This window comes from Hyperoodon ampullatus, assembly GCF_949752795.1.
Source record: "Hyperoodon ampullatus genome assembly, chromosome: 9".
NCBI classification, from domain to species: Eukaryota; Metazoa; Chordata; class Mammalia; order Artiodactyla; family Ziphiidae; genus Hyperoodon; species Hyperoodon ampullatus.
The window spans coordinates 47,565,807-47,590,415 of record NC_136922.1 but is presented as its reverse complement, the minus strand read 5'-3'; the positions used below and the strand labels follow the sequence as shown (position 1 = coordinate 47,590,415).

The 24,609-nt window shown below is 42.8% G+C and overlaps 1 protein-coding gene across 1 annotated transcript in view; it reads right to left on the bottom strand.

Annotated features, from left to right (window-relative positions):
- COL28A1 (collagen type XXVIII alpha 1 chain) overlaps positions 1–24,609 on the bottom strand; it is a gene marked incomplete at both ends in the record, with an annotated part of 144,417 nt that overhangs the window by 27,061 nt on the left and 92,747 nt on the right. Inside the window, 2 exon segments of the mRNA XM_079711823.1 lie at positions 23,710–23,739; positions 23,741–23,779. Coding sequence (XP_079567949.1) covers positions 23,710–23,739; positions 23,741–23,779 — 69 coding nt within the window.

The window sequence follows — 24,609 nt, the reverse complement described above, 5'->3', positions numbered from 1 at the left end:
AAACACAGGCTCCTCCAAGGAGAGACAGGACATGGGCACTTACCTGCTGGAGATGACAGATGTCATAAAAGCTAATAAGAAGGATTCAGCTAAAATTCTTAACAAATTGCTGAGTGTGGGCTAGTTGGAGAAGACAAAACTCCTGGGAGCTCCAGGCACAAGGCAAATTCATACCCACCCACCCAGTCTCTTCTGGGACCTCACCAGTGCTCAAGAGAGAGACTGGGGACAGGACAAGTCCTGAAGTTTCCCTAGTGGGGCAGACCTAGGGGAGGGAGGCAGCAGGCCCCCCCCACCCAGGGGAAGGCCCGAGGCCCCCATGGGACAAAAATCAAAACATCTAGGGGAAGTAAAGCAAGCCTTTAGGGCACAGATGACGATCCATGGCAGCTGAGGGAAGGAAACAGACTAAAGCCGGCAGGAATGAATCCTGGGCCCGGACCTTTAGACACTAAAGGTCCTCTCTCTATGGCCCTCAGGACAGCGTCTTTTTTAATAACCCAAGAACTGTCAGCCATGTATGGCAAGGGTTTTCAAAACAGCTCCCATGGAAATTTCCATGAGCTGGACCAAGATGCTACTAACATTAATACTGATGACTATAGGGCTTCCCTGGTGGTGCAGTGGTTGAGAGTCCACCTGCTGATGCAGGGAACACGGGTTCGTGCCCCGGTCCGGGAAGATCCCACATGCCACGGAGCGGCTCGGCCCGTGAGCCATGGCCGCTGAGCCTGCGCGTCCCGAGCCTGTGATCCGCAACGGGAGAGGCCACAACAGTGAGAGGCCCGCGTACCGGGAAAAATATATATATATATTGATGACTACATTCATTTCCTATTGCCCCTATAATGAATGACCACAAATTTAGTGGCTTAAAACAACGTAAATTTGTTCTCAGACAGTTCTGGAGGTTAGAAGTCCAGATCAGTTTCACTAGGCTAAAGTCAAGGTGTTGGTAAGGCTGGTTTCCCCTGGACACTCTGAGGGGAGCAGCTGTTTCCCCCGATTTCCTCAGCTTCCAGGGGTCACCTGTGTTCTTTAGCTGGTGGCCTCTTCCTCCCTCTTCCTCCCCTTCATCACCTCTGATTCCACCATCACATCGCCTCTTCCACAGTCTCTTCTCCCTCTGTCTCCCCCTTATAAGGACACTCATGATTAAATGTAGGGCCTACAAATAATCCAGGATAATCTTCCCATCTCAAAATACCTAACTTAATCACATCTGCAACCTTCCTTCTGCCATGTAAGGTAATATTCACAAATTCTAGGGATTAGGACGTGAACATTTTTAGGGGCCATTATTCAGCTTACCACAGTGGCTTTTTCCATATTCGTGTAAAAAGAAAGTTAATTATTATAATTATATTTTTGTAATTTACCTTAATGTACTTCAGTTTAAACAGTACCATGAATGTGTGTATGTGCAAGTTAATTTACACTCGGGTTGCTGAGTTAACACTTGAAATACTGTACTCAGTAGTCCACACTTCAAAGACAGGTGACTCGACTCTTGCCCTCTGAATTTGCTCCACAAGGATGATAGAAACAATTGATCCCTGGGGGAAAAACGGGGTGTTCAAGACGTGTGGTAGCTGGAAGTGTCGTACAGGCCCTTTCCTCTTTCATAAATCGGGTATAATAGCCAGGTGGGCCCACACCCCCATGAATGCTTCTGGTAGAGTACCCTAAATTCTAGAACTCATTCAGAACAGGTGCCTCTTACCCTCATCCCATAATAAAGAATCCTGTCACCTGATCTGATTAAGAGGTTAGTTGGTCCCATCATAAGACCATTGTTGTCGTTGCCTCAGAGGGATCATTTTAGGCAAAGTACTTGTTAAAGTACTTAAAGAGACAGAATGGAATTTGGACCCAGTTTTCAGTACATGTTTTTGTGCCTACTTGTTAATAAGTAGCTGAACATAGGGTAGAATTCTGTCTGAAACTTGCTTTAATTGGAGCATGGCACCTAACAGGAAGTTTGTCTAGGAGAAGGCAGGTCACTCCTGCTGACTTCTAATCTTCAGAGACTACCGACAGTCGTTGAAAAGAATATGACAAATTGTGAATGTCCATATTGGCCTAGTTCAGCTCACAACAGTCATAGCCAAATGTGCTCCATTTGGCCATATTTCCCCCCAGTCATTTTTCTTAAACTTTTAGTCCCTACTTCCATTTTTCTGTTTATAACTACCAGCAGATGATAAAGTAATTGAACAAGTAGCAACATGAATATCTGCAAATAATTTCAGCAAAAGCCAAGCCACTTCACGGGACTCTGATTGTTTCATGGACACGTGTGCTCACTGTTAGGATTTTCTATCCAACTCACAGAATTTAGTCCCATTTTCCAGTAACAAAATGGTTCTTAGCATAAAGTCTAGAATTAAATACATTGATAGGTCACAGTGCAAAGAGCATCATAGCTTCGAGGGTTTTTATCAGCTGGATTCAGTTGCATAAATTGACTTATCCTGCCCTCCTGCCTAAATAACCTTCTGTAAAACCTGCCAAATTTCATAAATATCCTGCATGGCATTTGAATACACTTGACCACAAATGATAAATACAAAATGACAAGGTCGGCTTTATGGCAGTTCCTCTGCGAGAGAGAGGGGACTCTGGATGCTCCCTTTGCTGGCCATCTGCATGGTGCAACCTCCTGGTTTCCCTCCTGAGTTTCTCGTGGTTTGTTTGTGTCATTGTCGGTTTGTGTTTTAGAACTCCGGTGTCTCTCACAGTGCTCTCTGTGCCCTCAAGGTAGATGTTTGCCTTGGACCCTTATTCCTGTCCACATCCATGGTGACCCTCTGGGGATAACCCCCAATTCTCTAATCCCCAGTCTTACCCCAGTCTCTAAGCTCCAGGCGTAACATTATATCTGCTCTCTAGACCTTTCCTTCTGCTGGCCATTTCGGAACCAAAACTATCAAATACAGAAACTCTCCTTCGCCACATCTGCCTTTCTTCCTGGCTTTCCCTCTTTCACTCACCTCTCAGTCTTCCAGGCTTGGGATTCTTTTTTCATTCTGACCTTATCTGTGCTCCGGAAACACGCTCATCCCATCTGTGGGCAAGTCCCAACCCACCAAACGCGTCCGAGGAGTCTTCCCTGACTCGCCCTCCCCCCAGTCAAGAGTAATTCCCCCAGATCTACCCACCCCTCTCCTGTAGCCTGTCTCAGAACAGGTTTGGATGTTCGTATCCTTTCTGGCCTGCTTATCTTAAACTCCCCAAATTGAAGCACTTCATCTTATTTATCTTCCCACCCTCTGAGGTACTAATTCCAGGGCCCTGCATATCGCCCTGAGCTAGAGACAGTGGATGTGGAGGCGGGCCATCTCTTTGGTAGAAGTTGCCTAGAGACCATGCATCCTAATCTCTGTCTTGTTGAGCCTCACAAACCCCCATGGGTACCTCGGTAAATTTCATGATGAGCATTTGGGATCCATGTGGAAAAGAGATAACAAAGTAGAGATGCATGGAAAAGTGCCAGCGGAGATTTCCTATTGTGGGTCACCAAAGGAGGTACTGGGTTGGCCAAAAAGTTCACTCAGGCTTTCCATAAGATGGTACCGAAAACCCGAACGAACTTTTGGGCCAACCCATTATTTATAAGCAGGTCGACTTTATTAATATCTCCTGTGGCACTAGCCTGGGAGACAGTTGAACAAAGCAGGTGAGGAGTTTGCCACAAGTCAGAAAACCACAGTGACTCATTGAAGAAGCCTTCTGCTGACTGCACAGGCCGCTTCAGCTGGGCTGCGAGGGTGCAGGCACAGTGGGAATGCTGGCCTGTGCGGCCACAGCTGCTACCACAGCAGCAGGACGTGGAGCCTCCTGCTTCTGGGCCTCCTGGCCCAGCGTTCAGTCCCTGTGTATAAGTTTGCTGAATGAAAGGATTCCAGGAAATGGTATATGCTTCCAAATTACTCTTCTCTTTTCCATATACCCTTCATTAACACACAAGAATTGACCCAGAAGCAGCAGTGTGCTGATTTAATACTGAGGTAGGCTGAATAATGGCCACCAAAGCTATGCAGGGCCTAATGCCTGAAACCTGTGAATGTTATCTTACTTAGGGGAGAAAAGGTTTTGGCAGATGTGACTAAGTTAAGGATCTTGGGTGGGGAGATTCTCTTGAACTATCTGGGTGGGTCCTAAGTGCGGTCGCAAATAGTCTTACAAAAGAGAGGCAGAGAGAGACAGCTGGCAGAAGAGAAGAAGGTCTGGTGATTGAAACAGCAAAACAGAGGTGGAGAGAGAAGATGTAAACCACTGGCTTTGAAGATAGAGGAAGGGGCCATAAACCAAGGAATACAAAGAATGTGGCCCTAGACTCTGGTAAAGCCAAGGAAATAGAATCCAGCCCCCACCCCCAGTTTCTGGATTCCCTGTCAATGCCTTGACTGTAGCCCCATAACATTCATTTTAGACTTCTGAGCTCCAGCGCTGAAAAAGAATAAATTGGTATTGTATTAAATCACTGAATTTGTAGTAGTTTGTTACAGCAGCCATAGGAAACTATCACAGATATGAATCTTATGGTTCCTCCCACCTTTAGCAGATCAGATCACAACACAGAGCATTTTGCATTAAATTACCAAGAAATAATTTGGCTCAGAAATCATTTGTATTTCAAGTTGTCAGAAGGTGAAAATTCAAACATTAAAATGAGGAGGCTGTGAGCTGCGCCCAGGGTGGCTTTGGATTTTGCAGGCAAAGACTGTTCTCTGAGAAGTGATGCTCTTCTATGGCTTTTCTCCCTCCAGGAGAGAAAGCAATGCTGAAAAATACTTCACACCAAAGGCAAGTCAGTGTACGACTTTGCCTGTGCAGCATAGTTGGAAATTGGCAGAAGGCTATGAGTCACTAATGATGATGGTTCAGATTCAACAAGTCCATCCCTTCTAAACTTGCCCTGGCTCAGATGCACATCACCTGTGGACTAAACTGTTACAATAGCTTCTTCTTTTTTTTTTTTTTTTTTGCGGTACACGGGCCTCTCACTGTTGTGGCCTCTCCCGTTGCGGAGCACAGGCTCCGGACGCGCAGGCTCAGCGGCCATGGCTCACGGGCCCAGCCGCTCCGCGGCATTTGGGATCTTCCCGGACTGGGGCACGAACCCGTGTCCCCTGCATCGGCAGGCGGACTCTCAACCACTGCGCCACCAGGGAAGCCTACAATAGCTTCTTAATCCATGTCTTTACTTCTGCTCCTATGCCTCTATACCAGAGATTCTCAACTGTGGGGCAGGGGGAGGAGTTGCTACAGGAGACCCAGAGGATGCAAGGGGAGGAGCATATTTCCAACTACACAATCCACCTCCTACCCTCACACCACTACCTAAAAAGGGAACGGTGAGAATAGTTGCTGATGGAGTGTTCTGGACGTGTGAATGGTATGGAGGCAAAAGAATGCGAAGCATTGTTCCAAACTAAATAACAAATATACTAAAACATTCAACTGGCTGTGTCAATATGTGTTCTTAAAACTCTTCCAGGTTAGGGCCTCCCTGGTGGCGCAGTGGTTGAGAGTCCGCCTGCCGATGCAGGGGATGCGGGTTCGTGCCCCGGTCTGGGAGGATCCCATATGCCGCGGAGCGGCTGGGCCCGTGAGCCATGGCTGCTGAGCCTGCGCATCCGGAGCCTGTGCTCCGCAGCGGGAGGGGCCACAACAGTGAGAGGCCCGCGTACCACAAAAAAAAAAAAAAAAAAAAAAAAAAAAAAAAAAAAAACTCTTCCAGGTTATATACCCAAGAGAAATGAAAACATAAAAATGTGCCCACGGATGTTCATAACAGAATTATTTACGATAGCCAAAAAGTGGAAACAACACAGATGTTCAACAGAAGACAAATGGATAAACAAAATGTGGTATATCCATACAATGCAGTATTATTTGGCCATAAAAAGGAAGTTCTGATACAACATGGATGACCCTTGAAAACATTATGCTAAATGAAAGAAGCCAGCCACAAAAGACCACATGTTATGTGATTCCATTTATGTGAAATGTCTATAATAGGCAAATCCATGGAGCCAGAAAGTAGATTAGTGGTGGCCTGGGACTAGAGGTTTAGTGGGAAGGGAATGGAGAGTGACTATGAAGTACGGGGTTTCTTTGGTGGATGATGATAATGTCTTAAAATTAGGTTGCATTGCTAGTTGCACAATTCTGTGAAAATGCTAAAAATCATTGAATTGTATACTTTAAACAAGTGACTTGCATGGCATGTGAATTATATCACCATAAAAGTGAGCTTTTAAAATAAACAAACCCTTCCAGGCCTTTCTATCATCAGAGCAGTGGTTCTCAAAGTTTGGTGTACATCAGAAATATCTGTAGAGCTGGTTAACACAAGGGCTATGGGGATCTACTCTCAGAGTTACCACTTCATTAGGTCTATGTGGGGTCCAAGAACTTGCATGTCTAACCGGTTCCTAGGTGATGCTGATAGAGCTGGTTGGCGGCCGTGCTTTGAGAATCACTGATTGATAGACTCCAACTGAAGTTCTTCAGCTCAGCCATGCAGGTTCTTCACAGTCTGGCTCCCCCTGTTTTGTAGCCTATTTCTCTGCAGGCTTTATCTCATCTTAACCTTAACTCATATAGATCTATTTCTGGTTCCCCCATACTTTTTGGCCATATATTGGGTGTCATTTTACCCCTAGTGTCTAGCCCAGTGCCTGGCAAAAGCAGATATTCAGTTAATGTTTCTGGACCATTGATTGGGCCCAGATCACCCCAGCACCCTAACATCTCACACAAACAAGTAACTACTTCCTCCTAAAAGCTGGTGCTAGTGCCTGTCCAAATCCCCTGGGATTGGGGCCATAAAGAAAAAGGAATGGAAAAGCCAGTCTTCATGAGGCATAAACCTAGGAATTCCAAATTTATCAAAATATATAAGCCGTTCTTCCTTGAACAGACAGCCAAAGGGAAGATGCTAGTTAGATTTACCTAACTTCAGTATGCACAGCCTTCAGAAACATCAAGAGGAAATGTAGGGTGAGAGCCTTTTCTGTTAAGTGAACAGAGAAGTACAGCAGGCAACTTTATACATAAGCAGAAGGTAGCAGTTCCAGCTGTCACAATGAATGTCTCTTAACTGTCACACTTTTAGGTGTGAAGCCTGGTAAAAAAAAATGATCTTCATATCATCACCATATGATTCTGGGGAAAGGGAAATATGCATTTAGACTACACATTACATGTTTAATTATATCTAAAAGAATATACCAATGTGACATTAAGCCAGGCCTTCCCTTAGGTCTAAGTTATTTCCTATCAGTAGGTTTGGTGAGACCCATTAACTTGTGTGGTGCACCCAAAAATAGACCCAGGAGTGGATTACACCCACACTTCATCCCATGATCTCCAGCCACACCGCTGACCTCCAACCCACTGTAAGCAGAGTGCCTGCTATGCCAGCACCCTTCCAGATCAGGCCCCTGGCCTCCCTGACACTTAAATTGCTGCCCCCTCCCACCAAGAAATTCTGGAGGTATGGTTGACACTGGCAATGAAAAGCCATCGTGGACATAGATTGCTTTTAAATGCTGTGTGTTACATGTTACATGCCTATCAGGATGACAGCTACTGAAAGACAGTAGCATTCTATAAGCTGGTTATTCTTTACCAGGAATCAAAAGCACAGAAAGGACTAACAGCTAATTGCCCTCTTAGAGTATTTCTTTCACCAGAGGATTCACAGTACTTGCTCATCTATGTGTCTCTTTCTGGATATCCTATGGGGATTAAAGGAGTAATATTTATAAAGTCCTATGAATTCTTTAAACAAGAGTATTATAGGTTTATTTCACTTAGCATAATGTCCTCCACGTTGGTCCTCGTTGTCACATATGGCAGAATTTCCTTCTTTTGTGAGGGCGGTGATTAGGAATCTATTAGATGTTTATACCACATCTTCTTAATTCATTCATCCCTCAATGGGCATTTAGGTTGTTTCCATATCTTGGCTATTGTGAGTAGTGCTGCAGTGAACATAGGAGGGCTAAGTGAAATAAGCCAGTCACAGAAGAACTAATACTGTGTGATAGTAGTTATATGAGATAACTAAAATAGTCAAACTCACAGAAGCAGAGTAGAATGGTAGTTGCCAGGGGCTCAGGGGAGGGGGAAATGAGGAGACAACGGGTATAAAGTCTCAGTTATGCAAGATGAATAAGTCCTAGAGATCTGTCGTAAACATAATGCCTAGAGCTAACAATACTGTGCTGTACACTTAAAAGTTTGAGTAGATCTCATGTTAAGTGTACTCACAATAAAAAAAATTAAAAACTGAAATAGCTGAAAATAATGATTTGTTTTAAAAAATGGAAATGATAAATATATCCAAGTCTGTTTTTTAAGAAAATAAAGAAAATTACGTTAATTTTAAAAAGTTGAAAGAATAAAAGTACAATGGAGGCTTATGGTTAATAATTCCTATAGGCTGTCCTCAACCTCATTCATTTATATGCCTTGTTTTCCTTTCTCATTGCTTTCAACTTAGCATGGTAGTAACTATTCCTGACAATTCAGATGCAAGTTTCAGAGGGGCAGAACTACTCATATATGGAAATTTTTCTCTTGATTTTTCCCTGTAAAACTCTTCTACTGTCTTCGTAAGCTGCTTAATGACAACCTAAGAGTTGTCCTTGCTGTACCACAGAACACACAGATGTGGGTGGCATATCTGAGGCCAAGAAACAGAATGAAATATTGTGAAAACAAAGTCACAGTCTCCTATAAAAACATATCTTTTAAGAAAATTCTGTTATTAACAAAGTTAACTCAGGCTTTAATTGCATCATGCTTGCTTCAAGGCTAAAGTAAGAAAACACTTGAGTTAACATTTAACAGTAAAAGAGACAAATATGGTATAATGAAATTATATTCACAAATTTTTATAAGCCTAGACTCATGCTCACAGTGAAGTTGAAAACCACATCAAGGGATTAACAACTGCAGAAAAATTCACAGGGAGGCAAGTTTCAGTCCAACATAAAGAAGAAAGGTCTACCAATTATAGCTATAGAAAAAGTCTTTCAAAATATAGTGAAACGGGGGCTTCCCTGGTGGCTCAGTGGTTGAGAGTCCGCCTGCCAATGCAGGGGACAGGGGTTTGTGCCCTGATCCGGGAAGATCCCACATGCTGTGGAGCGGCTGGGCCCGTGAGCCATGGCCGCTGAGCCTGCGCGTCCGAAGCCTGTGCTCTGCAACAGGAGAGGCCACAACAGTGAGAGGCCCGCATACCGCAAAAAAAAAAATAAATAAATACATACATACATACATACATATATACATACATACATACATAAATATATATATTGAAATAGAAATATTTAATACCAGTACAAGTATGGAAAAATACAAGAATGTTCTCAAGGGAAACATATAAATAAATTATGTTACACCCACGTATTGGACTACTATGTAGTTGTTAAAAAATATAGTAAATCTTTATGTGTTGATTTGAAGGGCCATGCTTGCTCTAGTAACTGAGATGCGGGAGCGGGTAGGGTGAGCGAGTTGGGGAAATTATGTATAGAATGATTTTTAAAGGTTGCTGTGCTATATATGTGCGTGTTTTTGCAATCTAGTTGAAAATGTGGAAGCTACACCCCCAAACTGCAAACAGAGGCAACCTTTACAGGGTAGGACTGAAGGGGACAGAGGGAGACTTTCACAACTTTGAGTGATTGTGAGGTCTTTGGATTTGATACAAGGATGTGCAATTTTCATTTTAAAAGGTAACAAAGCTTTTTGAATTTGTTACAAGGTCATTGGAAAACATACAAGAAAGGAAAAAAGCTTCTTCTACTCCCTAGCATGCCCAGAGTCTGGATGGCCAGATGCCCTTGAGAATGCTGTAGAATAGATTCTTGTGATGGATGGGCGGAGGACGAGGAAAAGCCCTTCTAATTCAGAAGATTAAGGGCAATGCCTCTAGCAGCTACTTCCTCTTTGGCATCATGAATATTTCCTTGTTCACTAGGTTTTTCCCATCAGCATACAACATACCATAATATCTCCCACCTTTAAAAAAAACTTCCTTAATCACACACTTCACTCGCTCTATCAGTCTTATTTCTATGTTTCCCTTTTCAAAAGTGTTGCCTATATGTTCTGTCTTCACTTCCTTTCTCACCATTATCTCTTTTTAAAACATTTTATTTTAAAATAATTTCAAACTTACAGAAAAATTGCAATAATCATGCAAATATTTCCCATATTTTCACCCAGATTCATCAGTTGTTAAGGTTTCCCCCTGTATTTTATTCTCTCTCTCTCTCTCTCTCCCTCTCTCCCTCTCTCCCCTTCTCCCTCTCTCTCCTCTCTCTCTCTCCCTCTCTCTCTCTCTCCCTCTCTCCCTCTCTCCCTCTCTCCCTCTCTCCCTCTCTCCCTCCCTCCCTCCCCCTCTGTATGCATGAATACGTGTGTGTGTTACACACACAGTTCTTGTCAAGATCACCAGTGACTTCCATGTTGTCAAATCTAATGATCACTTTTCAGCTCTCATCCAATCAGCAGCACCAAAAGTAGCTGACAATGCTCTCCTTCTTGAAACACTTCACCTGGCTTCCAGGATCCACCTCCTCTTGGTTCTCTACCTACTGGCTACTACTTCGCCGTCTCCCCTGCTGAGTCCTTTTCGTTATAAAAACCTCCTTTTGCTGAAGGGCCCAGGGCCCACTTCTCTTTTCAATGTGCATTCACTCCCCACATGTACTCATCCACTCTCAAGACATTAAATATTATCTATATATTGTTAAGTCAAATGTATATTTCCTGTATTGATCTCTGCTCCAAACTCTAGATTTCTATCCCCAAATACCTACTTAAAAGCTCTGATGGGGGCTTCCCCGGTGGCGCAGTGGTTGAGAGTCTGCCTGCCGATGCAGGGGACATGGGTTTGTGCCCTGGTCCGGGAAAATCCCACATGCCGCAGAGCGGCTGGGCCTGTGAGCCATGGCCACTGGGCCTGCGGGTCCGACCGCAAAAAAAAAAAAAAAAAAAAAAAAGCTCTGATGGAGGTTTAGTTTTTCATGTCCAAATCAAAATTTCAGACTATGTGAGCTATTTTTTCCATACCTATCCATCCCCATTTTCCTATAGTCTCTCCCATCTCAAAAAGTGGCAACCCTGTCCTTTCAGTTGTTCAGGCCCCAAATCTTAGTCATCCTTGACTCCTTTAAATTACATCCCACATCCAATCCAGAATCCAATTTACCAATTCCAGTGGTGGAATCCCTTCCCATTTCCACCACTACCACCCCGGGCTAAACCAGCACCATCTCTTACCTGCACTTTGGCAATCTCTTCCTATCCCAACTTTTAATTTGTCTTTGTACCCGCACAGTCTACTTCCCACATGCTGCCAGAACATGATTTATATCAGGTTACTCCTCTATGCAGAGCTCTCCACTGGCTTCTCATCACACCTCATGACTCACTGCATTCCAGTCATCCTGTCCCTGATGTTCTTTGAGTATGCCAGGCATGGATTCTTATCCCAAATCCCTAAGTAAGAATGCTTAAAATTCCTTCTACCCACTGCCTGAGCTTCTATCCCATTTTTCAACATGCAGCATGGAATGTCAAGGGCTAGGGATGCACAGTGAAGAAAGACAAAGAGCATAGCCAAGAAGGGAGTGTTTTGACAAAAGAAGCAAAAGCAGGTGGTAAAGAGATTCTCCCAGTTGGAGAAGTGTCGCCCTGTGTCTTTTGTCCCTTTAATTCGCACTTTAGAATCTACTATCAATACAGCTGACAACTCTGGGAAACTGTTTTCCACATTGGCTGCCATTATTAGGATTGAGTTGCAGTTCATGATTTCACAAGCAAAGTAACCAGGGTTAAACTTGAGGACATTTTGCTTCTTCTTGTCAAGGCTGTTTGCAATGCCACTATCTTATGCAATGAGAAGTGGTAAATTATAAATACAGGTATTCTATGGCTCACAAAAAATGGGCTCTCCTTGAGGTGTGAAATATGCTTCAGTCTCCCTAGTTCCCAGATCCATCTCCTATACAAATCTTTAACCCAATACTTTCAACACAAACACATTTCGCTACTTAGATAGCATGTGAGAGAATGTATGTAGCGGATGTCTCAGACTGAAGGAAATGTGCTTTATAAAGAGGTTTATAGAATCAGACTCTGTAGACTTGTAGTTTTCACTGTGGGTGAAATAAATATGAAGTCAAAATATTAAAGAAAGTCATCTTATCCTTTATAAGATAAAAAGCCCACAGACCCAATCCACTGGTCCCTATTTTCTTCTCCACTGCATGTTTTGATCTCTTTTTAAATTATAAAAAGTTTCTTTTTGGTAGATGGAAAGTCTATAGAATCTAACCTCCATGCATAGGTGTTTTATTTAGCCTCACAGTCACGTCTGTCCCCTGCACTTAGCTCAGTGGCCAACACATCGTAGATGCTGACTAATATTTATTGAGTGAATGCTCTGGAAATAGGCAAGATGATAAATATTAAGGAAGGCTATAGACAGGATTCATTTTTTATTAGATACCTAATATGCACCAGGCATTTGTTGGGTGCTCAGGTACCAAAAAAAAAAAGACACAAGACATTCGCCATCTTACGTAGCTCACAGTCTTGTGGTTAGATAAGAAAACAAGCACCTATGATAGAATGTGAGAAGTGTTATCATGGGGGTTATCCAGTGAAAACACAAAGGGAACACAGAATTAAGAAGACAGGGAGGGGGAATTCCCTAATGATCCAGTGGCTGGGACTCCACACTTCCACTACAGGGGGCAAGGGTTCAATCCCTGGTCAGGGAACTAAGATCCCACAAGCTGCATGGTGCGGCCAAAAAACAAAACAAAACAAAACAAAACGAACAAACAGGGAGGACTTCTGGAGGAAGTGCTACCTAATATGTGCCTGACATATGAGTAAGAGTGAGCCTGTTGAAGTGGGGGCTAAAAGGATCTCCCCAAGAAAAGGAAACAGTACATGCAAAAGACCTGGGGCCAGGGAACACAGCTTTCACAGAGAATTGAAAGGCTTTCGGTATGACTAGATCTTTGGGAGCTAAGGTGTTGAGAAGACTTAAGATTGGTCGCCTGGATCATACAGTCTTGCTAATTTCTGAAGCTGATCTCTTTGGGTATGTGTTTAAAAACACTTTAGATTTATTTTCCTGTTATATAAATACATAAAGGTTTTAAAAATTATAAACTATCAATAGATTTTGGATAACATATTCACATCCACATCTTTACCATGGATGAGGGTTTAGTTTACTAAAAAGTACATTCCAGATGTTTTCGAATGGCCAATAGAAGACAGATACCTCTTTTACTGGACTTTGGCAGGGAAGTCAGGTAACAGCAAGTGTTACTTTGGTCACGTATATCTTATAAACCTCACAATTTCACCTATAATGTCTCAGTATGTAATTATCATACACTGAAGAGAGAGAGAAAGGGAACAAAGAGATAAAGGCAAAAGAGGAGAGGAAAATTCCACCTTTGTTCTCTCCAAATGCATAATGAAAACATGTATCTAGGGTTAGGATGTTTTATTTTTGTGCCACAATCCAGATATAAAGTATAGTTCAGTATGATTCAATAGCTCAAAATTCAGTTGGTAGATTTGCAGTCACATTTACATATCTGGCATCAATTTTGTCAGAATGTTTCCTATTACACATTTCTGTTTTCAGACACAGGCCACTAGATATAAATTCTTTCCTAGGGAATTAAATTTACGTAACTAGATTACAAAACTTAGATTTTCAAACACCATTTATAATTGCCTGGATTCCTAAATAGCCTCCTTAGTCCAATCCTGGTCCTGGTCCTACTACATCTATTCTCAGCCCAGCAGTCACTGTTGTTCTTTCTAAAAGTCATTCAGACCATATCACGCTGTTGGTCAAAACCTAGAAAATAGCTCCTCACTTCATTCTGAGTAAAAGCCAAAGTCCTTCCAAGGGCCTATGTGGCTATACTTGATCAGGCCCTCCTCCAACTTCATTGCTGTTACCTCTTAGACCTCATCTCCAGACATACAAGTCTCTTTGCTCTTCCTTAAACATGCCAGGCAGCCTCCTGCTACCACAGGGCCTTTGCACAAGCTCTTCTCTCTGCCTGGGATGTGTTTCTCTCAGAAATCCACAAGGCTCCCTCCCTCACGTCCTTCAGGTCTCTGCTCAAATGTTATCTTCTCATGAGGCTATACACTTAAAACTTCATCATAGCCCTCTATCCGCCTTACCCTGCTCTCCTTTTTTGCTGTAATAGTTTTCATCTTCAAACATACTATATAACTTATTTATTATATTTATTGTCAATAGGATGCAGTTTCCATAAATGCAGGAATCTTTGTCTCTTTTGCTCATAATACATCCCAAGCACCTAGAATAGAGCCAGCATATTTACATATACTCAATAAACACTTACTGAATGAACTACTGAAACAAAATTTTGTACAACTAGCCAAGACTGAGTATTAGAGTCAGTATCCTAGATTTTGAGCAGGAAGAAGATCTGATTTTAAAATTTGTATGTAAACTTATTTTCCTTATTTGCAGAACAAAAGCATTCTATTTTGAAGGGCGTATTAGCATTACTCATTTCACAATCCTGGCAGAGTGTGTGTGCACTATTTAAGTATATACGTAACAAGAAGACACAGAAAACTTGTTTGCTTTACCAAATCACCACAGTAAGGTAACTTAAGAAGGAAGAACAGATTGAGGTTTGTGGAAGATTTATTTTTTTCTAAAACTGGCATAATAATAACAATGGGAACTACTGACTTAAAACCAACAGGAGCCAGTTGGAGAACTTTCAGAAGACTAGTATTCTAATAGATAAAAAATTTATTTTCTCCTTTGAAGTTTAAGAGCCACTATTTAAAGGCGTAATTGCATACGCCAAAAATAACATTTATAAAAGCTCACTGTTGGGCTTCCCTGGTGGCGCAGTGGTTGAGAGTCCGCCTGCCGATTCAGGGGACGCGGGTTCCTGCCCCGGTCCGGGAAGATCCCGCATGCCGCGGAGCGGCTAGGCCCGTGAGCCATGGCCGCTGAGCCTGTGTGTCCGGAGCCTGTGCTCCGCAGCGGGAGAGGCCACAACAGTGAGAGGCCCGCGTACTGCAAAAAAAAAAAAAAAAAAAAAGCTATAGAGAAAAGGACAAATTACCACCAATGGAATAGCTAAACCAACAGGTAACATTGACGCCAAAGGATGGGAAAATCTCCTATGCACTGAGAGGAAAACTGTGTACCTAGAATTCTATACTCAGAAAAATATATTTTAAGCAGATATTAAGGAGAAATAAATATATTTAGTTTCAGGCAAACAAAAATGGAGAGAGATTGTACTAGTAGAATTTCCCTACCAAAGGAAATTCTGAAAAATCCAAGTCAGGCAGAAGGAGAATGGTTCCAGTATGAGATGCAAGGTGGATTAAAAAGGAAGAGACTAGAAAATATGTGGATAAATGTAAATAAACAGCAATCATATAAAAATGTCTTGAAGGATTTAAAATTAATTAGAATATAAAACCACAATAATAATATTAAGGTGGGGCAAATGGAATTAAAGCGTTCTAAGTTATTGTAGTAACCAGAAAGTTGGTATGGATATTTCATAAGGCAAATGTGAATATTTTTAGGAGTAAGTATTGAAAAAAGAGGAAGAAAATGTGTAAATTCCTAACTAGTAAAGGGGAAAAATACAACAGTTAAATTAATAAATCTTTAAAATGGAAAGACAAGATTAAAAAAAAGAAACATAGAATAAGTGGGACAAATAGTTTGAAATTTGAGGGTAGAAATAAATTTTAAAAGTTCACTAGTGGGACTTCCCTGGTGGTCCAGTGGTAAAGAATCCTCCTTACAATGCAGGGGACGTGGGTTCAATCCCTGGTCAGGGAACTAAGATCCCACACGCTGCGGGACAACCAAGCCTGTGCGCCACAAGTACTGAGCTTGCTTGCCTCAGCTAGAGAGCCCTCATGCTGCAAACTACAGAGCCCATGTGCTCTGGAACCCACACGACACAGCTACAGAGCCCATGCTCCCTGGAGCCTGTGCACCACAACCAGAGAGAAGCTTACATGCCACAACTAGAGAGAAACCAGCGTGCCGCAACTAAAGTTCCCACATGCCTCAACGAAGATCCTGCGAGCCACAACGAAGATCCCGCGAGCCGCAACTAAGACCTGACGCAGCCAAAAATAAATAAATAAATAATAAATAAATCTTTTTTAAAAAAAGCTCACTACTTACATTAAATGTAAATGAATTAATGCTCCTGGCAAAAGAGAAACATGGTCAGACTGGAGTTTTAAAATTCCAAATACTTGTTGTCTAAAGGAAACATGTAAAGTAAGAGGATACAAAAGGCAGAAATAAAAGGATGAAAGTAGAATACCAGGAAAATGTAACCAAAAGACAGTAACTTCATTAATTTCAGGTAGTAGAAACTTTAAGGCCAAAAGCATTATTTACCATAGCATCCTAAAGAATTCACCATAACCAATTTCTTTATTTCAATTCACCATAACCAGTTTTCTTTATTTCCCTTTTTCCTTTTTCTTCCTAATTCCCTCTCTCTTAGAGGCAGATAATTTTGTTGCCTGTTTTTCTCTATTTCAGTACTCTTTGGTCTTCTCTTGGTTTCCTAGGGCAGAGTACACACCAGTTGGACCCATGATTCCCATTATGATAATGTGAGAAGCAGTTCTAAAGAATTACTGTTTGAAGACTTTTTCATAAGATGAAAGAGAGATCATTCTGGGGTTAGGTTGATCACCTGTCAGTTTGAGCCACCAACACCCATAGACTCCACAGTCTTTTCTTTGTTAGGGATTCTGTGAGTGATCTTGAACAGGTAACTTACCTCATTTCTCCTCACTTGTTATATTTAAAATAAGAAGTCATATCTGCAACTAGATAAGGAAAGATGCTGATAATAAAAAGCCAGTAATTATAAAGTTCTTAAGATGTCTGTAAAAGCAATAAAAAGTTTACATTACAGACCAATTGGCCACTCACTGACTTGTCACAGAGGTTTGCAGTACAAAAGAGTATGTCGTTCAACCACCCAAACCGGAAAGGACTTGATAAGCCTTTGAATGTGTGACTAGTATAGTGGTTATAACCGCTTCACCCCACAGCAGCTACGCATGCCAGCCCAGATCCTGCTGTAATTCCTAGCCTTATGCCTGGTGGTTGATTTCAAAAGGTCACCAAGTCCAACCCCTGGCTTCAGACAGAACTGTGCTCAGGGAAAAAGAAGTACTTTTTATGCTTCTTTCTTTTAAAAAATTTTAGATTATCAAGAAAAAAGACCTCACAGTATATATCTCACCTCTCAAAGGGCCAACTTTACATCACAAGGTGCAAATAAAAATTTTGAGTGGCATTTAATTTTGAAAGTGTTAAACTGATCTTTTTCCTCTCTCTGACATCTACCTTGACTTGATTACTACCCAACTTGACATGATTATTTCAGGGAGGCCGCCTGGAGGAGTAGCTGTGAGCAACCTTGATTCATGACTTAACATCTCTGTGCCCTAGTTTTCTAGAAACTACCTCATAGGCTGGTGAGGCTTGCATAAGATAACACATGGAATTTAGAGAATATAATATGGCCCTAGATCTCTCCCCAGGCTCAAAGCTCTGAGCAGTAAAGATGTCTCTTACCTTGCTGAATAGAGAAGGGAAAACATATATACTAGTAACTTATTTCTAACCAAGCATTGAGAAGTGGGAAAAAGATAAAATACATTATATAAATTTTCAACAGTGAAATTCATGGGCTATCAAGATGGTAGCAGCAACTAAGGGTAATTTATCCATGTCCTTTACTCAACTTGGTTTTTTTTTTTCCCTCTTTGCGGTACGCAGGCCTCTCACTGTTGTGGCCTCTCCCGTTGCGGAGCACAGGCTCCGGACGCGCAGGCTCAGCAGCCATGGTTCACGGGCCCAGCCGCTCCGTGGCATGTGGGATCTTCCCGAACTGGGGCACGAACCCATGTCCCCTGCATTGGCAGGCGGACTCTCAACCACTGTGCCACCAGGGAAGCCCCTCAACTTGGTTTTATATGGACAATATCTGTTACAAGAAAGAAAAGAAATACATATATAGTATTTACATCTTTGTATATTAGATAGATATGAACAGGTGGGCAGGAGGCAGGGAGGAAGGAAAGGGAGAGAAAAACAACAATCTAGAATGGCCGCATGTTCACATAATTATAAATTATGTAGTACTATAGGATGTAGTACTACATAACTCACCGAGCAAGCTGGGTGAGTCAGCCCAGCTTGCTGTCCCTATGCAAGCTGGGCTGACTCACCCATCCTCACACCCCTGCTGATTTCCAATGCTACTGGCATCCCATGTAATCCCCTAGGACTCCAACCCTTCCCTTATTCTCCACCTGAGCCTAATCACTGGCTTCTCTGTCTCATGATATGAGGTTCATTGTATCAGCTCTGCTTCCCTCCTCTGATGCCATCCCTGCCTCTCTCCAGCCTTTCGACCACAGCTCTCCTGCCTGGTTTCAGGTGTCCCTTTGGCCCTGGCTCTGTCAAAGACAAGAATGAGCATTTCTTGTTTGTTTCCTCATCTCACTAAACCCCAAGCCTGCTCTACTTCTTTGGCTGGTTGGTACTCAGCCTGTCTGCTCAAGGCAATTTCTAAATTATCCAGTGGTACTTCTGATGCTGCTTGAAGTAAGAAGATAGCAAGACTCTGAGGGTTTTTTTTTTTTTTGAAGATAGGATAAAAAGAATGATAAAGCTGAACCCAGTCCCTGTAAGCCAGATCACTGTGCCCAACAGTATAAGGAGAGTGACAGGCATTCTGGAAGTTGCCATGGAGACCACTCTTGTTTTCTGTTTTCTTCCGGAAGCACCAACATACTTCAGAATAACATATAGCTTTTAAATTTCCATCTTTCCTGGAGGCAGGTTGAATTTTGCATGGCTATTGCCAGCTCTTTACCAAACCCCTGGTTCCCCTTCTTTCTGGTCACACAGTTAGACTAGCTTTCCATGAGACTAGTTCTTGCCACTAAAACGTGGGCAGAGGTGATGTGTGTCACCTCTTGGCCAAGACTCTTAAGAAGCAGGTGTGCCTCTTCCACACTCTCCCCTTTCTGCTTGCTGGGTGTAAGTGGTAAAGGGGCCCATCCAATGGAGGAAACATAAATGGAAGTTGAGGTTCTCTGAAATTCTATGTGGAAGAAAATTGCCCACCAATTAGGAAGACTCCCATTGGCCTGCCATATGAACAGAAACCTCTGTTGTATTTGACCCATTATACATTTGGTGGTCTTTTTGGTACAGGTGCCAGGCCTACACTAATTAATGCAACCAAAATTTTATGTTTTAGAGCATTACATCACATGACTGTCAAAATTCTGGGCCTTCATTCTGGAAAATATGAGGGACTAGTAGAAAGGGAAGGGAAGCTAGAAGAAATTATAATGTGAATAACTACAAACATTTACGGCATATGTAGCCATGTGTCAAACCTTGTTTTAGATATGTTACACATACTGTCTCATTTAATTTCATTTATTCCTCATAACAACTTTAGAAAATAGTACTATTATTATCCTCACTATCATTATTCCTCAGATGTGGAAACTGAGGCAGAGGTGTAGTACTCAGGAAGCCATTATTCAAATCTGTTGACTCCGTAGCCCAGGCTCTGGTTGAGTATCCACTACTGTGTACTAGGCATTTTGTACAATTTTATCTTTACAACACCTTGTGAAATAGGCTTTATTATCCCCATTTTAAAGATGAGTACGTTTTAAGCTTCGACAAAGATAAATAAGGTGCCCAAGCTTACACAACTAGACAGATTCAGGCTGAGGTCCGAGCGGCTCTCAAGCTCATTCTCTTTCCATCAGATCATGAAGATCAGAATGTAGATCGAGGGGAGAGGTCATTGGGACTAAGTTTCTCTCCATTTCTGGGCCCCAGGATTCTCAGAAGTTGATCTGTTAGCTCTGTGACCATGGAACCACTGCAGTCATCACACTCTGTCAGCTTTGGAGACACTGGGATTTCTACCAGGTAGTGTTCACTGGATTCCCCCAGCACATCATTGAGGCTATTTGTTCACACTGATAACAAATTGGCGAGGTCTGAAATATCAGTCAGCCCATCCTTTGCCACAACCTAAACACAGGGAGCGTTTCCTCAGCCAGTAAGAGATCAGTCATGTTCAGACCTAAACAGAGAATGGAAGCCAGTGGCATGGAAGCTCATTTTTGTAATGAATGAAGGATTTATGCATAGCAGGAGTCATAGTCCAGTCCACACATCTGTTTCAGAAACTCCTAAGGTAATGGAGGGCCATCAGGAATCCTATTTTTATAAGGACCTCCTGATCCTCTGAGAATGTCAGGGCTGATCAGGCCACAGGAACTGACTTAAACAAAGATGGAGAGAGGAAAACAGGCATGGCTCCTGAGTAGAAATGAAGAGGGGGGTGGGGGGAGAAGCCATTTCTGTCTGTCCTCATACTTGGCTTTTTAACCTAGATGACCCATCCTCTCTTTCCATCTCTCTTGGCCCTTCAAGGGCTAGTTGACACATCAAGCAATCCCTCAAGACCAAGCCCCATCCCTTCTCCCTCCTGACTTAATCGGAGGATTACTGGCATATCTAGGGAAAATGGTCAGTGCTGGAGGCTCACGTGGGACAAGATGGTGGCATCGTGTAACCTCCTGACCTATGCTGTGAACCCGAATGGCCAAGGCCACCTTGGGACAAAAGAGCCACAGTCTTGTATTCATCCATACAATCAGTAGACATGTGTGGTTGAGAAAAAGCACTGAGGCCCGTGGAGGAGCTGGAGCTCCTCTGCAGCATGGAGCAGCTGGGCCACAGTGGGGATTGCAGAGCAATGGCACGTCTTGTCTAAATACCTGCCCGATCATGTCACCCTGCTCTTTCAGTTGCCCTTAGGATTAAGACTACTCATTACTGTGGCCTACTGGACCCTACAGGGCTCTTGCCTACCCCTGTAACCCAATTCATTTCACCGTGCCACCCCTCCATATGCTCTGAAGCTCAAAAAGTGTTATGTCTAACCCCATGAGGACAGAATTCACATCTTTTTACTCATTGTTTTATGATGCACTTAGCCTATTTCCCTGACATAGATGGTGCTTAGTCAGTATCGGTTGGTTTGTTGGTTGGTCGGTCGGTTGGTTGGCTGAATGAATAACTGACTGAAAAGTCAATATTCTAGCAACGAAGTTAGGTCAGTGCTAGAGCAGATCACTTCTGTGATTGCAGCCCGAGCCCTTATTTTCCCCGTGGTTGGGATGGCATAGAGAGATGGGGTACAAGTCAGGCCCTGATGTTAAAGGTCAACAGCAAGGGCGTCCATCAAAGTCTCACCAACAGACGTACCAATTAAAGCAAGTTTCACTGATTCAAATGGATTTTAGAAAGGGGTGTGAAATAAATTCAACAAATGAACATAAGAAATGAAATTTCACTAAATGTGTAGCCTTAAAATGACTCAGGAACACCACCAATTCGATTTTTCAGTTCCCTCCCTTTTGCAGTGATGGTACAAGCCAGGGTCAGACAAACGAGGTAGGCATCCTAAGGGAAATAATTTTGCCCTGTTGCCAACAGGATGCCAGGATGTCTAGAGAGGTTTTGTGAGGCAGCCTTGGTCAAGGCTCACTGCCAAGTAGCATCAGGCCACAACCCTCGGTGGAGGAAAGGTTATCTCATTTCTGATAGGACTGGATACGTGGCAGTTTTCATTTTGGTTCTTTCCTTATTATGGTAGATTTCCCACCGTAGTTTCACTCAGGAGGGACTTTGAACATGGCATAACCTGGAGGGCATAAGGAAGGGCAGAGCTGGTAAGGTTAAATTAAGTGCAGCCCAAGAGGCCCCTATGTAAATAAGGAAATAGTTCCCAGATAACAAAGGGAGAAAGCTGGCACAGGATTTAACGAGGTAGTGATAATGAACTCACAGCACATGTGAACTGAGCTTGGTGACAAGCCGGTGGTCAATTATAGGTTCATTGCTAAAGCAAACGCATAAATACAAAACTATCTGTTAACTGTAGAATAGAAAGATTAAGTATGAAAGATGCTGTTTACAAGGAAGCAGGTTTTTGCTGTATTTTCCTGTGCTTGTTCACTATCAGCAGTATTAACTGGCCTTTGCTTGGATCCTCAGCCTGAAAGATGAACAACTGTTATGTAAAAGATCTGCAGTGGGGCTTCCCTGGTGGTGCAGTGGTTGAGAGTCCGCCTGCCGATGCAGGGGACACAGGTTCGTGCCCTGGTCCGGGAAGATCCCATATGCCGCGGAGCGGCTGGGACCATGGGCCATGGCCGCTGAGCCTGCGCTTCCAGAGCCTGTGCTCTGCAACGAGAGAAGCCACAACAGTGAGAGGCCCGCGTACCACCAAAAAAAAAAAAAAAAAAGATCTGCAGTGGAAGCCCTAGACTCTGCGTGATAGATTGGAAGATTTATCACAGATTCAATGAGTTTTGCTCTCGACAAAGCTCACTCTTAACACAGGTAGGTGGTTTAATTTCAACACAGCATTTTCACATTTATTATCTTCAGCTCCTACTGCCTCCTGCTTACTAAGAAATTCTGCTATCTAAAAAAGAGTTTATTTTGAATGCTTCCACTTTTTTTTTTTTTTTTTTTTGCCGTACTCAGGTCTCTCACTGTTGTGGCTTCTCCTGTTGTGGAGCACGGGCTCCGGACGCGCAGGCTCAGTGGCCATGGCTCACGGGCCCAGCCACTCCGCGGCACGTGGGATCTTCCTGGACCGGGGCACGAACCCGTGTCCCCTGCATTGGCAGACGGACTCTCAACCACGGCGCCACCAGGGAAGCCCAAATGCTTCCACTTTTTTAGAGCCAATATCAAGTAGCCAGGAGGGAATTATTTTTGAAGCTTAACCATAGAAGTTTATTTGGGGGGAAACAAATAGAATGAGAGGGAGCCAGTAAAGCAAAATAAAAAATAAATAAACCATATTAGAAGTAGAAGAGGGAATTGTTTGAAATTACACAGCAGACTGTAGATGCCAAATGTTGTCTACTGAGACAGGGGAGACCCTGGGAGTCCCATCTTGATAGATAGGCTTGTCACGGCTGAGACAGAAATCAAGCAGAATGGGCGGTTGTGAACTCAGGTAGCACAGAGTCAGGGTTCTCACCTGGATGCTCAGGAGAATCATGTGGGGGGCTTTTAAACCCACAGTACTCAAGCTCTACCCGCAGAGATTCAGATTTCCTTCTTCTGGGGTAGGGCAGCAGCATTATTCAAAAGCTCCCCGGGTGAGTCCATTGTGAGCTAAAACTGGGAACTTGGGAAGCCCTGGGCAAAGAACGGAGGCTACAGGTGAGGAAGGTAAGGGAGACAGAGCACATGTGGTGGGGCACAGACTCTCTGTTCAGCTCAGAAACCAGCAGAACAGTAAACCACTGTACCCGTTCAATTTTTCTCCAAGCTACTTATGTAATGATTAGCGTTTGTGAAGCTGTTGGACTTACACCATGTTTCCACTTTTGGATGATGCCTCTAAAAACTAAGCTTACATTAAGTCCATTTCATAATAGTCGTATTTTGTATTATCCACAACCTCTTCTCCCCATCGCCCTAGTGAATTGAGAGGCGACCCTGGCACACTCCTGTTCACTTACTTTGATTCCTTGTAATCCATAGCCAGGGGGGGCCAGGAGGGCCAGGCAAGCCTTTCTGCCCAGTATCACCCTGTGAGAAGACAGACAGAAATCGGAGAGAAGGTTAAGGAGATTTAGAAAGAAACAACAGACTACTGCTCTCAGCTACATTCTCACTTCAGTCTGATGGAGACCTACATCCACGCTGCCCATATTGATATAAAGTAGTGTTTTCACAAAAATTTTAAGCCACAGAATGCTTTGCAAAAGTTTTACATGTAATCCAGCTGTAAAGAGATAAGACAGAGCTGCTTGGAGTAAGCAGAAGCGTTGGACCCGTAGCCTCATCTGCTTGGGCTCCTCCAAGCTGCTCTACCGTCAACCCCTAGAACACCAAGAGTTCGAAGACCACTCATACATAATTCTATGTAGACTTCACTGTGTTGCTCCATTTCAATATGGTGTATTAATTCACAGGGGTTGCAGTTAAAGATTCAGCAGCTATTGATGTGGATCAGAGTTGAATTTTTAAGAACATATGTAAATGAAGCAAAATGTGCGTCATTTCCCAGTATATGTTCCTTACAGCTTAAGTTGACCCCATGTTTCTTGAGGAAAGACTTCTGTGGTCAAATAAGATTGGAAAATGTTCTACACCACGGTGTGAATATATTAAAGCCTCAAGAAGTCCCACAATAGAAAGATTAGTTTAACTTTGTTTATCCCAGAATTTCCCAAATTAACATTTTGAGGAAACAAACTTTGAGAAATCCTGAGTTAATAAAAGTTACTGTATAAGTCAGTCTTTTTCTTCCAATATGGGAAAAAGCTTTATTTTTTTCTGATTGTAAGAGGAACTCATTGGAAAAAAAAAAGTAGAAAAAGAAATTAAAATGACGATGAAGAATAAAAATAGACCCA